The sequence below is a fragment of the Condylura cristata genome, unplaced genomic scaffold, assembly GCF_000260355.1.
Source record: "Condylura cristata isolate star-nosed mole 26May11 unplaced genomic scaffold, ConCri1.0 scaffold00017, whole genome shotgun sequence".
In the NCBI taxonomy this organism is placed as follows: domain Eukaryota; kingdom Metazoa; phylum Chordata; class Mammalia; order Eulipotyphla; family Talpidae; genus Condylura; species Condylura cristata.
Genome location: NW_004567118.1, coordinates 35301304 through 35316727, shown reverse-complemented (window position 1 = coordinate 35316727; position 15424 = coordinate 35301304). Strand labels below are relative to the sequence as shown.

The 15424-nt window shown below is 45.1% G+C and overlaps 2 protein-coding genes across 7 annotated transcripts in view; both read right to left on the bottom strand.

The window, feature by feature from the left end:
* CORO6 (coronin 6) overlaps positions 1-293 on the bottom strand; it is a 7608-nt gene extending 7315 nt beyond the window's left edge. For all 5 annotated transcript variants that reach the window (XM_012726408.1, XM_004684827.2, XM_004684826.2 and 2 more), the window contains exon 1: positions 112-293. The gene's annotated coding sequence lies outside the window, so the exon portion shown is untranslated. The remainder of the gene's footprint in view (positions 1-111) is intronic.
* A 7627-nt stretch (positions 294-7920) lies between these two features.
* SSH2 (slingshot protein phosphatase 2) overlaps positions 7921-15424 on the bottom strand; it is a 225926-nt gene continuing 218422 nt past the window's right edge. The window contains exons 14-15 of one of the 2 annotated variants that reach the window (XM_004684824.2): positions 12292-13126; positions 7921-10212 (exon numbers count right to left, since the gene is read on the bottom strand). In XM_004684824.2, the coding sequence (XP_004684881.1) occupies positions 8122-10212; positions 12292-13126 (2926 nt within the window). In that variant the 3' untranslated portion in view covers positions 7921-8121. The remainder of the gene's footprint in view (positions 10213-12291; positions 13127-15424) is intronic. The other variant, XM_012726477.1, reaches the window with a different exon arrangement.

The following is a 15424-nucleotide window of genomic DNA, read 5'->3' as shown; positions in this document are numbered from 1 at the left end:
GGTGGGAGGGTGGGACACAGCCCCTGTCCGCTCCCGAGACCCCGAGACCGCAGCCGCTCCCGTGCGAAGGTGGCGCGCGTGTAGAGGGGGAGGGCTGAGGAGGGGGGTTACCTGGTCCTGAACAGGGAGGGGGGCGCTCACGCTGTGACTCCTCTGCGGAGACGGGGTGCGCTGGGGACCGAGGGAGGCGTCAGGCGCCAGAACCGCTGCTGTCGGTGTCTGCGGCGCCTGAAGCCCCGGCGTTCCGCTACGCTCTGCCGCCGCCGTCTGCGGCTCTCCGGGGCCGGGCACCGCTGCAGTCCCAGCTGCCGCTGCCATCAACCTGCGGGGGCGGGGCCTCGGGCAGGGGCGGGGCAGGTGGCCCCGCCCCCCCGGCGGCGGGAAAGTGGAGCGCGGTGGACTCGCGAGCGCCTGAAGTAGTTAGCTGTGCCAGTCCGCGCGCCGGCCGCCGAGCTCCCGCCCCGCCCCCACGCCGCCGGGGAGCGCTGGGATTAGTCTGGGAGCCGGCGCCGGGCGCGCTTCCTCAGAGGCGCAGCGGCGCAGGATCAGGTGCTTTCGGTCCTGGTTCCGCTGCGATCGCACTTCCAGTCTAGCGCGAGCCGGCGGGCTGGGCTGTGGGACTGCACCTCCAGACACCCTTCGGCGGAGGCCCAGTAACGGGCTTTGAGGGGATCGTCTCAACTCTTGGATCAAGGCAGCCGCAGCGTGCCGGAAAAGGGACTGTGAATGATACTATTATTGTTAATAGCGATAGCAGCCGTTTATTTTAGGAAGCCGCTTAAAGGTCGGGGCCCGAAAGTGAATTCACCTTGATCCCCTGAAGGGGAAGCAGCGTGCCTGGATTTTTAACTAAAATTTTAGACACCCAGCTGGGCTCCCGAAGTTTTTACATATTAATTCCATACCTGGTGACACTTTCCTGAGATAGACACTATTATTAACCCTATTTTACAGATGAGGAAATTGAGACAGAAAGAAGTTAAGTAACTCTCCCGTCATTCAATTGAACTCTACTTTGTTCCAGGGATGCACCACTACCCCTTCTCCACCCCCATCACAATCTAAGTACTAACCAAGGTTAAGGAGATAAAAAGAAACCTGGTTAAAGTACATCAGATGAAAAACAGCTAGTCCCCCATATTCGCTACCTAGCTATCCCCCTGGATTTCCTTCTTTCCATCTCAAGGCCCTTCCCACTCTCCAGGGCACACCTGGGAATCAACAGAGCACAGCCTTGGTGGTGGTGGGGGGCAGAGATCTCATGGGGGTAAAAGGGAGGGAGGTGGTAGAACCTCCAAGTCTGTGACTGTCAAGCCCCTTTGTTTCTCAGGAAGAGACCATGTCTATAGCAGCTTGGAATATAGTAACAAACTGCTACAGGTGCTCCAGAAACAGTCTGTGACATTGGGGGAAGTGGCCAAGAAGGGCTCTCTTTTACCTAAAGACTTTAGGCACATGATTAAGGGGGGAAAGACCTGAGTGACTCAGCTGTTCTTTAATAACAGTAACTGACAGTAAGTTCCAGGCACTGTTCTAAAGGTTTTACACATAATAGTTCCGTATTTGATAACGGCCTTCTGAGATGGGCACTAAAATCCTTATTTTACAGATGAGCAAACTGAGACAGAGGTTAGTTAACTTAACTCACTCAAAATGGCAGTTGGTGGAGCTGAGCTTCTTTACCCAGGTAGTCTGGTATCTGAATCCATGCTTTTCAGCCCCATGCTTTTCCGCTTCTCCTGGAAGGACAGTGCCACTTTACCTCACAAGTGGTGATAGTGAGTTATACTTTGTGACCCAGAAGCAAGGGTTCCAGGCCTGGCTCAGTCACTCTGATTTGCCAAATGAAGAGGACAGGTGGGTGGGTTTCTTTCCAACTCTCCACCATTTGTTGGCACAGGAACTGTGTCTTACGTTGAAACAGCATTTTTTTCATCCCCCCTCCCCTGACCTTTAAAAAGCTAGGAACTAGAGGAAAGGGCGCTAGACTAGAAAGCAGGTATCCTTCAACACACCCTACCGTCATTTCCATGATCTGTAAAACTGGGGTGTGCTGCGGTTGCAGGAGCGGGGATTCATAGGGATTGCTCAGTGCTGCCCTCTGTTGCCTTCTTCGGGCTTCCCCGGGCCTGGCCAAATTATAGGTGGGCGGAGCCAAGATAATCAGGGGAAGAAGCCACTTGGACTTGGCGCTTCCCCAGCTATTAGCTGGGCTTTGAACTGCAACACCCACAGATGGACCTGGATTTCATCACTTATAAGGCTATCTTCTGGAGAAGCTGGCCTGGCGGTTGATCTGCTTTGGCTAGAAAGCTAAGTCTGAGCTTTCCCTAGACTGGTCAGATATCCCTAGGGTATTTTGTGAAAGGACCTAGCCTTCATCATCATGCACTCTGGCACTCCAGACAACAGTGATCTCCCCTGACTAAGAATGAAGCTGACTTTAGTTCAAGGCAGGGTTTTCTCTGCAAACCAGCAAATTGTTTCACTATCAGTTTGAAAATTGAAAACTAAGCCTTTCCTAGATAGCAGACTTGCCTTATATGTGACGAATGGTACCACTAAGTATCTTCCTGAGTATATGGAGGGGTGAAAGAAGCGAGTAACTCCCCCTCCCTCCCCCATACTGTTTTAGGGAACTGTTGGCCCCTTCCCCCCCTTCTCTACCACTAGCACTATATTTCTCTAATAGGTGAGGGAGAGGGTTAAAGCTTCTTGGGCAAGCCACGAGATCTGTTTCTATAAACCTTTCATTGAGCTGAGGTGCTTGTATTAAGCTTGAGAGCTCTACCTCAGTAATGTCCAGAGAGGTCACACACCCAAGAAATCCAGTCCCTGTGGTGAAGGTCACAACAGCTGTCCCAGAGCAGTCACTCTGCACCACAGATGGCAGAGAAAATTGGTTCCTTTGCTTATTCATTCTCCTAACATTTAGGTGGTGGCTTGGCCAAGAACCCTTTTTGACCAGGCAAGTTCTCAGCTTGGTCATTTGATCAGAGTCACACTGTCTGAAATATTTTTAGTGATCCTGTTTCCCAGTCTTTATTTTGTGGTAGGTAGAAAATTTTATCATTCCCCCCCCAGCCCCCTCAGAATTCAGCTTTGACTGCTGGAGGTCTGTCAATGAGAACTATTCCATCTTTTACCACTAGTGTTCTCTTAGTACCTCCACCTTCTCCAGTCTGCCCCCATCCCCCTTTGTTGCATTTGATCAAGTACACATTTCATCTTCAAAATAAAAATTTATTCAATCTGTAACAAGAACATTGAATCTGCACATTTGCGCACAAGTTCACATTTAAAAACAGCGGAGCACATCAGTAATAAAAAAAATCTATGATACAAGTGGAACATCCCAACCACCAGGAAGATTAAGGAAGGAGATGAGACCACTCTTTATATTCTGTTTCAAATGCCTCAAAAATGTCCCAGAGATTTCAGGGAGCACCTGCTTTAATAAAATATGAGCATAAAAGTTTGGGATGGCCTGGGGCAAAGATAACAGTCAGTGGGAGAGTCTTTGGACTTGCTTTCCACATTTAGAACAAGTCCTACAAAGTAAAGTAGAAAGAAAAAAAAAAAAGAAAGAAAAAAGGAAAGGCACCTTAAGCTATGCCAAGCAAACCAAAATCCAATGAAACATAAAAACCAAACAATTCTCTGTGGGCTTATTGATTTGGAAATATTTCAGAGCTGGTTCCCTAGACTGAGGATTGAGTAATCAGCTTGAGTTGAACCCTGGACATCAGCTCTGCATGTGTACATAGGACACTGCCATTAGTGTCACTTTGAGGGCAGAGATGACAGCACGCGTCACATACCCCTTTTGTGAATCTTCAAGCTGATGAGGGACAATTCCAGTTTAGAAACCCTGTCCTAGATCTCTGGGGTACTGAGGAAATGAGGCTGGTTCTCTATTCGTAGCAGGAGCCAGGCCCAGTCACCTTCCACTTCCAGGCTGGAAAAGTACAGAAGCACCTTACAATAGCTCTCCATGGCATCAAGGGACCACGAGCCCTGGGGGAAGGGTTAGGAGTGTGCAGCTTCCTGCTTTGGTGGCAGGCTTTTTCCTAGTGTGGGCATTCAATGAGTTGAGGCAGCAAATACATTAATGCCTAAGACATGCCTGATTTTCTAGTTTGGAAGGGAAAACAAAGCCCAAGATGCTTTTAAGTTAGGCTGGTGCTAAAAGAGCTAACGTTTCATCTCATCTACCATCAAAAAGCAAAACAAAATTAAACAAAAATAACACTAGTCATTCACCATTAAGCCATCATTATAAGACACACCATCACTGAGGAAATGACAACTATTTCCATACAGAGTGCTGGGTAGGAGTGCAGGGCACAGAAGGAGGTCAGCTCCAGGTTTTACCCATTTACCTTTGAGGACTGACCATCTGGCCTTGCTCTGTGTAGGGACTCACAGGACAGCCAGGGTTAGGTGCATGGAGAAGGAAGAGACTGAGTGGCTGTCAAGATGATGCACGTTTTAATACTCACAATGTAAACAAAGTATCCACAAAGAGTTGTCCAAAAAAGCCAAAGAATGGCTTTATTTAAAAAATTTTAAATGCCCTTAAAAGTGACCCTTTTTGCATAATGCTTGCTTTCTTGAAAAGAAGAAAAGGAAACAACTCTCACAAAAACATTTTTTTTTACCAAGCATGCGTAGATCACTTCAGAACTGAAATCCTCAGATGGAACAGGGAAAGATTTCTGTCAGCAGCTGTGTCTCAGAAGCCTCAGGTCTACCCAACAGTGTGTGCCTGCGTCCTTTAGCAGGAGGGGACCTCAGTGCCTGGGCTGTCTATTCCAGACTGTCCTTGGAGTTCTTGGTAGTTCCCAAAATAAGGAAGAGAAGTACCAATTGGCATAAAGGTACAGAACCAGGAAAATGCGAAAGAGCCTGAAGAGGCTGGGATGCTAGGAATGAGCCCAATACTCAGAATCTGAATGGCAAGTGAAATGAGAAGAGATGAATATTACTATACTACAGTACTACATGTCTACTATAGTATACACCACTCCTAAGTTTCTAAAATCAAGAAAAGATTGGGTTTTCTCTCCTTCCTACGGACCAGGTTAAGCATCCAGATTATAGCTCAGAATCTGTGTGCTCCTGGGGGGCTTTCACCCACAAACCAAAATGTTACTCTTTTTACACACTCTTTTTCCTCCAGAGTAATTGAGAGTTAAACCACTGTGGTGATTTTCAAAAGAATGATAAAGAGAGAACTGAGCAAGAGATCCAGGCTTTTCCTATTCATCTCTGTCTATCTACCAGGCTGCTGTTCCCAGTCTGGGTTTTCCATAAATAGAAAAGGGAAATAAGCCACTGAGATTATAAAAAATTCGAAGAAAGTCTGAAAAGTCCTCGATTGCTTACTATGCACTTCTCCTGAATGTTGCTCAGCTGTGTAAATAATACAAGCACACCCAGTTGTAGGAGTTTGAGAAGGCTGGCAAAACCCTATGACATGGCTGAATCACAGACCCTCCATTGAGGATATTTAAGCAGGTAAATTAAATGATAAAAATATGTAATTTAAAAAAAGGCAAGGCAGAGCAAGACTATTTCCTCACTTAAAAAAAAAAAGCTTGCTTTTCTTCACAGCATTAGAGGGTTTCCTCTCCAGCCTTTTACGTAATGCATTAAGTACGAACATTAAACACAGTGGCAGGGAAGAGGGAACAGTGGAATACTGTCGAGTCTCCTTATACTTAACATGAGGAATGCCACCATATTGTGGAGTTAACATGAGTGGATAAGACGTTCTTAACCGCCATGCAAATCTTCCTCTCCCCATCTCTCTTGGCTTCCAGTCCTTTCCCCCATCACATTGCTTCATATTGTCTTGTCTCAATAAGGCAGGGCAGTTTACATGGACGAGCACTGGAAATTCATAACCCTGTCTTGTTAGTATCCTCACACTGGTACACATCACCTAACAGAACACTTTACAAAACATCCAGTAACCAGGAATCACAAGGCTGTGTGGATGATACAGCTGAACATTTAAGGAAACTATTTAGAACAGTACAGATACAGATACAGAATCCTAGATCAAAACACACATTTAGCAGGTTTCTGTCTAACTCCTGGCAGTGATGTCAGGCCCAATCTTGGCTTCCAAATGTGCCTATGAGTGGCCTCAGTCTACACTTTCCCTCTTATTTGGGTCACCTTTGTACCTGCCACCACCAGACTCTGGCCTTTGACATCACCTTGATAGTCTATGCAATTGTCAGTGCTATGATGAACCAAAACCCTAAATCTTCAGTCTGTACTTGGTCAATCTCTCAGCAATGTGGCCATCAACTAATGCAAACAGGAAGCAAATTTGCAAACCTCTTCAGTTTTGATGAGCTGTAGAGGGTGTTCCATTCCAGACTAAATACATTTTCTGTAAGGAGCTAAAATAGGCTTATTTATGGCAGGGGTCCTATGTTAAGGATCTCCACAATAGCAGCAAAGCAACAATATCCTAAATGGAGTCGTCCAGGGTACCTGTCCTTGGCTGAGGCCTCCCTGCAGCCTCCATTAGGAGCTCTCTCCCTGGCTGTGGTTCAGCTACTGGCAAACAACATTCTGGGATTTCATTCTCAAAGAGAAATCAGTCATTAGTCAGAATGATCTAATGGGAGACTGTAGGAATTTCTCTGAGGAGGAAGTTATTTGCACATAATTTGGCAGGAGCTAGGAAACTCTCTGTTTAAACAGTTAAAACCACCCATCAATACACTTTGCAGATTCCTACCAATATCCACCAATATCCAGGGTAATTTCTGTGCTATCTGTGTGTTTTCCAGTTGCAGCTTTATATTTCTGAAAGAAAATACATAAAAAAGACCCTACAACATCCAAACATTGTAAGAAAGTGACATTATGTACATAAATACTGTGTGTAGACTGGAAAAATGATAAATCTTTCAGGAAAAGAAAGGAAAACTATGTCAAGTGTTAACAGTGATAATATTTGAAAAGAAAACTTTGCATTCAATGGAGGCTATACATATGTAACACAACAATTCAAATATCTATGAAATTAAACAAAACAGGCAGCACTGGGGAAAATGGCATGAGGAAGTAAAACAAAATGGGAAAAAAATATGCCCATTGAACTCAGAAGGCCCAAAGAATTATTCAAGTAATGGGAGGGTAAGACCCTACATATGTATCCATTTTAGAAGAACACACTGACTTTCCATTGCTGTTTTTCAATTGTGCCTGTTACATTTTAGTTGATAGGAACCCAAAGCACATTTCAGGCAGGAAGCGCTGGGACCAGCACCAGGTGGAGTCCACATACCAGGAAGCTAATGGACAGTGGCCTCTCTACCCTTGCATTCACCTCCTCCTGTTACGCTTTTATCTTTTACAGAAGACCTCTCAAATTTCATTTTGGAGTTCACTTTCAACTTAATAAAAAAATTATTTGCTTGGAGAAAAATCTATCTGCTTGGTAGGTTTACAAAGCCAACCTACTGGCATGTCTTTCTGTAATGATACAATCTGGAATATGATAATGAATTCCAGAAGACCCTCTTTTAAAGCAAAGCAGAACCTGCCCCTTCTGGAATTTCAGTGGCCTGGGGCTGGGGCTGGGGTCGAGTGTGTGCTGATGTCCCACTGCCCTCTGGACCATCCAATGCATTAGGTCTGGAGACCCAACCATCATCACACTGTCCGGAGAGGGCATTGCCACTTTCTAGCTTCACGGCCACTCTGCCCAACTGCTTCCTTTCTCAGGCCTTCCTTTTCTCACAGGGCAAAACGAGGGAGCAGGTGGTGGATGATCGAGAAACAGCAATTTGCCTTTGATAAAAGGTGTTCCTTGAAAATGAGTAATTTTTTGAGGTTTGAATTAAAAAAAAAAAACAAATGAGAAAATGGTCTTGCCATCCAAATCCCTCTTTTTCTCTCTCACACATTCACATCCATGCACACACACGAGCGCGCGCGCACACACACACACAAAAACCCAAACCCTGCATGCGCCAAGAACAGTAAAATGACCAAAATATTATAAAATTAACCAATAAAGTGCATGTTCCTTACATATTACACCTGCCCCTTTTACAAGCATTTCTTTTAGAAAGTCACATGTGTAGGCTCAGATCACATGGTATTATAGAAGGGGTTGGTTGTCCGTTTTTTGTCATTTGCCTTTTTCAGTCTCCGAAGCGGGTGAGTTCTGCCATGCTGCTGACGGGGCGCCACTGCCAGCTGTGGAGCTGGGCCTGCACAATGCAGTACCTGGGCCTGTAGCAAAGGAAGGCCGCCTTCAGAACGAGTCAATTCAGGTCCTACCCTGGGACGCAAACACTGTTGACTGTAACCAAATTCTTTGGCATACTGTACAAGGGGTCTCTTCACTGGCTTGCTCTGCACAACACATTCTGTTGTTTTAAGTTGCTCTACAAAATACTTGGTAGGCTCCGGGTTCTGGGGGACATTTGGGTTTTCTGGGGTCCCCTGAACCTCTATGGAGTGCATGCCTGAGTCTGTTCTGATGAAAGGCTGAAGCAGTTTGAGATGAGGGGACTCAGAGGAGACAGGCTCCCTCTCTGGTAAATAGTCTTTACAGAGGTCCAAGTAACCTAACTTGGCAAGGGAAGCGGAGCGCCTCATTTGGGATGGTTTGGTGAGCACTGCCTGGCAAGTTGCTCGTGACTCAATTTCTTTAGCACGCTCCTTCACCACCCCTGGGCTGTGGCTGAGTCCCTTTATATTGTCACTACTAGAGCTATGTGGGAGTCGACAGGTTATGGGGGACGGGTCTGATTTTATTTGTAAGTTGCCAGAGGTGTCACCAAGTTTGCTAATCAAACTTAGGTCTTCACTAGTTAACTCAGAGCCCTGGAATGACATTTCTTTGCCACTGGAGGGGGGTCCCTCCGGGCTTTCTTCCCAGCTTCCTGGCTCTGCAGAGGGCTCATTGTCTGTGGTGCTGCTTTGCTCTGTGCAGCCTTCCAGGTGAACAACAGTCTGGGGACTCAGGTAATCCAAGTTGGCTGATGGTACATGGGTTGTGTGACTGACAAAAGGTGCCACTGTCTCCAGGGCCACTGAAGGACTGTTGCTGCAGTCTCCTGGGCAGCCCATGGTGGAGGGCAGGCTGGTGGGCCTGTTGTGCTCAGGAGAGGCTGACTGAAGCAGAGGAAGGACTTGGGGGTACAGAGAAACCTGGTCAGGGCCCAGAGTCCTGTTCAGATTCTCATCCAGTGCGCAGAGGACAGTGATGGTCTTCTCCACCTTTACTTTCCTCAGTGCTTGCTCCTCAGTCTTCTCACTGGTCGCTACTTCACCCCCTGCTCCAGTGTGATCGGGTGATGTAACTGTGTGGGTAAACTCAATAATTTCTATCTTCTTGGGAAGGGAAAGAGGAAATGACTGTGTCTCAGATTCCTGGCATGAAACCACAGTCTTCTGCTCCTTCAGGACTATATCCTGTTTTGTTCTAGTATCTAACCTTGGGCACTCCTGTGGAGCTGGCAAGTGGTGAAGTTCCTGAAATTCGGGTGCTGGGACAACGGTAATTTCCTTGGAATGGGGTAGTGGACTAGTCTCCACCCCACAACATTTCTCTTTGCCCTTGCTCATCTCTGGGTCCTTGGGGTCACATGCCTGTTCTAGGGTGGCTTCATCATTCTTCCCTTTTGGTGCTAGGTCAGCCATAGAAGAATCATTCTTAGAATTCTTGCGAGTAGGCAAGGAGGTACAAGCAGAAGTTGTACCATGGTGCTCCTGCTCCTGCCGCAAGCGCTCCTCAAACTCCAAGGTGGCTCGCCTCACAGACCCAGGGCACCACTTAGCACTCGAGTGTATCCCTGGGCCCCAGATTTCTTGTTCTCCCTCAGCTGGCTCCTCTTCTTCCAAGTCAGCGGTAGAAGAGTATGTGGTTAGGCAGCCTTCTGGGTCCCACTTCCCTGGGTCATTGGTTGGTTCAGGCTGGACTATGTAGGAACCCTCATTCTGCTCTAGATTTCCAGATTTGTTCTCTAAGGTCTGGGGCCTTTCAAGGGGCAGCTCATGTACAGTATTCTTCTTTGGTGTATGACATGGATTGGACAGGATATCTCCTTTCAGTTGAATCTGCCCAGCTCCTTGACTGATGGATTCAATCTCAGTGACGATTTCTTTGACTGAAATTGGATTTTCTGAGTGAGACTGCATGAAGATGTCAGGGCTGACCAGTTCTGAGATTGCCTAAGAAAATAGATGGTTAGATGGTTATGGCAAATTGTAGTCTAATTAAACATGCCAGTTCTTATTTTTTTGCTTATTAATCTTGTGATCTAAGAGAAATTATCTGGCTATGAGGATACATATTGCAGAGTGCCTTGGACCACTCTGCCTGGGACTGTACTCTGACCATCTGTTTTTGTTATACAAGGAAGAATGGATTTATTAAAGACAGCCCTATACAAAATTACTTACAGGTTGTCAACTACATTTCTGCTCTGTTTACTTAATATCTTGCTCTCAAAATAAGTAGCAGGGGCCCCCTCATGGCGTGGGGGTTAAGTCTCAGTGTTATCACCACTGAGGCCTGAATTTCAATCCCTGGCCACGGAGGCAACCCACATATGGCACAGCAGACCTCTCCTGTCTTGTCTGCTGCTCCCCTCAGTAGTGTATGTCAGTAGATCTGCCATTCTACTCTCCACTCTGTCTCTCACCCCTTGCACTGGCCTACACCCCAGTCCTTTTATGGAAAAAAAAAAAGAATAGCAAATAGCCTCAGAAGCTTCTATAATCCTTGTTTCCCTACAAGACCATGAGCCATCAGGATTTAGACCATATGGGGGTAAATGAAACCTTTCTCCTCTGTCCTGTCAACTTTAGCTTGAACTTAAGTTTGTGGGAAAGAGTTCCTCAAGGCCTCAGTGTTCACCTTGTTATGCCAATTGTTAGGACAAGGGGGAGAAAGCTATCATCTGATGTTTGATTCAGAGACTCACTGCTTTCTTCTCTCTGCTGCCTCACTAGCTTTCATGCCCATTCTCTCACTGCTCTTCTTAGCAGCAGGACTCAACCAGTACATTGAAGGCACCTAATTTGACTGGATAATTCCTAAGTTTCATTTGGCTTTTAGGAAAAGCTTATTTAGCCAAGTGCCTGAGAAAACTTAAGAGTGTGACGCTCACATTTTACTGTTCTACCAGTTATGAATTGACACATATAAAATCAAAACCTGGAATTGGCCCTTAGATACTTCTTAAATCAGTATCATTATGGCCATTTACTTACTTATTCTGTTAACATTTTCCATTAGCCTGGTCTTTCTTCTTCAAGAGAGTCAGACTTTGTACAGACTAACAAGGTCAATATTGCCTTTGGGGAAAAAGCTGATGGGACATTAGGCAGAGGAGGCAAATTTGCCAAGACTTGGAGAGAACCAACAGTGGGCTGAAGTATACACTGGCTGTGGAGGGAGTGCTCATATGACCAAGGACTTTGCAGAGAAGCTATTTCTGCCAGAGCTGCTATACTCATTTGTTCATAGGAGAGCTCAGCATTCTCATATCCAAGCAGACATGAAACACAGGCAATGACTGCCCTGGTGTAGTTAAGAAGAGAGAAAATAGGTGATCACTAATGGTAAAGATAAGAAGACATCAGGAGAGATAAAAAATCTTGCCAGGTTTGCTGACATTACTAAGTTGAAGTTTGGTATGTTAAAGTAAATCTATTACCTTTACTTTCCAACTACTATCGTTTTGTTTTTAAGATGCATCCCAATTTCAGAAGTGTCAAGATGAGAATAATTATGTGTCAGAATTGATGATACACAGTAATTCTTTCCCTGTTGAGATGGTTCACTAGAGCTCATGCGCCACTGAGAAGAATCTTAGGATTCTGTCTGCTCTCAAATCACTTTCCTAAACCATCCCCTACACTCTTGAACACCATGGTATGGGAATCAGTTGCAATTCCAACATTTCTAGCCTTTGACTTTCTAAGAGAAAGAATTTCCCATACTCATTTTACTCAGGCAGTGTTTGAGTCCCTGGCGAGATCTGATCTGAACTGCAGAAGTTCCAGGGAGGGGAACCTCTCCTTGTTTATAGCAAGGACATTTGCTTTGGCTAATCCCCCCTTTTCTCATTCCTCATTCCAGTGACACTGAAAACCTGGCAAGATTCTTCAAAGGGCTAAGTTTTCAAGGAAAAACTCAGCTAGACTGTTTCTCCCAAAATGCCTTCCTAAATAAAGTGAACATAGCAAATTCCCAAGTACTTTGTCTTCAGAGAACTTCATTAGGTGGAACACTGTAGTTTTTACCTTTGAGTGTTCCTCATCTATTGAAGATTCTTCAGATGCATGGGGAGTATTACTCAAAGAGCTGCTTCTCTGGTCATCAGGTGTTACTTCAGAAGGAGCTACTTCTATCATGGACAGTCTACAGCTCTCACTCCTTCCTCCACTTAGTTCCTCCATCCTTGAGTGGGAAAAAGTACGAGCTCGGGTTTCTTGGGAAAGTTCTACAAACTTTTCTAGGGCACTAAAAAAATCAATACGATCTGTACTGAAATCCGAGACTTCAGCCTGGCAACTAGGTTGGGGACTTGGTGATTCAGGATCAGGAGACATGGGGAGGTCTTTTAGGCGCGTTGTCAACTCTTCCATAGGCAGTAAATGGACACTCATGTCTGCTTTCAGAGCATCTGTCTCCAAATCTTCTACTGTTAAGTCTGGGAACTTATTTGCCATTTCTGGGTCGTGTCCAGGTTGGATTAAGGCTTTGGATGCATGGCAGTTATCAAGAGGGAATTTTGATTCATTAAGACAACATCCTGATGAGCACCCATTGATGTCATTTAGGTTCAATTCATCTTCAATCTGTCCAGCATGAAATTCCCTCGAGGTAAACTCCAAGCAGATCATTCTTTCTTTGGTACAGAGGCCTTTCTGATGTTCATCTTGTGGGACAACATGTTCCACAAAGACGGGAGGTATGGGTGGGTGACTCTCTATGGTCTTCACCTCAGTAATCTGGTCTGCTGAGGTGGTGATCTCTTTCTTGTTGAGTTCTAGTCCTGATTTGCAGATGGGTTCGTGGTGATCTGAGAGGTCACTATCTGAATGAGATCTCCAGAGTTTGTTATGCCGCTGTTTGCTGTGGAGGACACATACAGGAAACATCTTACTTTAGTTTGTGAAAATAATCAATACCCTCCCAGGAAACCCACATAAAAAAAACAAAACAAAACAAAACAAAAAGCTGTGATTTTTTTTAACTTATAAAAATGCTGCTAATGCCCAAAAGAACTAATAAACATTTGAAAAGATGCCCAATTTAACTAAAAGCAACAACAAAACAAAACAACCAGTGCTGAAATGGGATTTTTTAAAAAGATTTATTTATTTATTCATACAGAACTGGGGTACAGGCTGGAGATGCGGAGGGTGAGAGGATTCACCAGGGACAGAGTGGGGAACAGAAAAGGCAGATGACGAAGTACACTGCTGAGGGGAGCAGCGGGAGGGTCAGGAGAGGTCTGCCACACCATGTGGATCTCCTCCGGGGCAGGCGGGGATCGAACTCATGGGGAAGTGGCTTATGCTTCTCAGTGCAGTGTTTTAACCCGCTGTGTCACAAGGGAGGTCCGTGATTTCTTTTTTAACCTGTCAGACTGATAGGAGCTAAAGTGTTAAGACAGGCAGTGTCTTATATACCATCGGTAGAAATGTGAAGTATAGAATTTTTAAGACTGAATCTGGCAATAGCTCTTAAAATTTAATCTTTTTAGTTGGAAATTCTCCTTTTAAGAATTTTTTTTGGATAAATACAATTTAACTGTGCAAAGAAATAGATATAAAGATTTTTTTAAAAAAGATGTTTTTATACTGTGGTACTAAAAAATGAGATATGAAAAAAAAGAGAGCTATATTGAAGTTAACTCCATACCTCTATATGTGGAGGCTGTAAAACAATTGGGTGTTTCAGTAGAATGACATCCAAGACATACTATTAAATGAAAAGACTTATTTAACACATTTGGAGATGTCAGTTCCCAGGTTAAATAGAAAAATAGCTGGAGGAAATCACATCAAAGGCAGAAATTATTTCAGGGAGGGCTTACCTTCCATGTAACTTTTGAGTATTTAACATTAGTAACAATAAAAAAAATCCAAAACGAAATAATATTCAAGTGATAAAAAGAGAAATGTTCTATTGGAGTTCATTATTGAAGTGAAGAACTAATGTACTCACTGATGTGGAAATGTGAGAAGGGCTGCTGAATTAGAAAGCAAAGATGAAGCAAGTAAGTGTGGATGAACATAAAAGTACAGGCTCTTTTTAGAAGGATTGTTAGATACAAATCATCAAGATAAGACGGCATCTGGAAAAGAGGCAGGCCAAAGGAAGACCACACAAACATACATTCATCCTTGCGTTTAGTGTGGGGGTGAGATTTCATTTCAAACCAATCACAAGGAAGCAACTCCCCAAAGCCATAGTCAACAAGAGAAAGCTGGTGAGTGGTTGATCAGCATCACTTGCCAGAGAACAGGTCACTTAATGTGCTGTTTGGAGGTGTAGGTTCCACGACTTACAAGCTGATGAAGTTACCTAACTGAGGGATGGAATGGGAAACAGCCCAGAACAACCAGCCCTGGCATGGGCTCAGGGCCACGCCTGCTCTGGCTGCCTGTGAATCTCTGCCGAGTCATGTGTCTGCACTAATGTGAACCCCTGTTTGTTCTCAACTCTGCACCTGCTCTCAGCTCCCCCTGTCTGTCTGCTGCTTGGGTGGGGCGTGCTCTGACTCAGGCCTAAGGAGAACAGTGCTTTTCCTGGCAGGGAGCCGGTCAATCTGTTTATGAAGACAAGCTGTAATCAATCAGCTGAGTGTGTGTAAGGTGGGATTTTCACCCCTTCCAAGCTGCACCAATTCCAGTCACCCCTAGGAGGAGACAACATATCACACATCTCAAACAAGTGAGCCGCTGAGGGGAGGGGCAAGCTAACTGGTTAGATAGGGGGGGCCTAAACTGTACATTATGGCTAATGTGCTTGCAAGTTTTTCCCCCCCCCATGTCCAAAATATGTACATTTCCTTGACCTAAACATGCCAGTGATCTCCAATTTTTATATCTCACTATTATGAGAATGTTTAAACTTGTACCAACTCCTTTAAGTCACGATGGCAGGACAATTACTACAATGCAAGTCATCTCAGGGAGCTGTTCTCACCCTTTTAATATAAAGAAAAAAAGCTTACTGGTTAACATGTGATGATTTCATGACCCTAAGAGCTCTCCCAAAGGATGATTTTAAAAAACTGCCTTGAGGCCCTCCCTGGTGGCGCAGCGGGATAAAGCACAGCACTAAGAAGCTAAAGCCACTTCAGCATGAGTTCGATTCCCGCCTGCCCCGGAGGTGACCACATGGCGTGGCAGACCTCTCCTG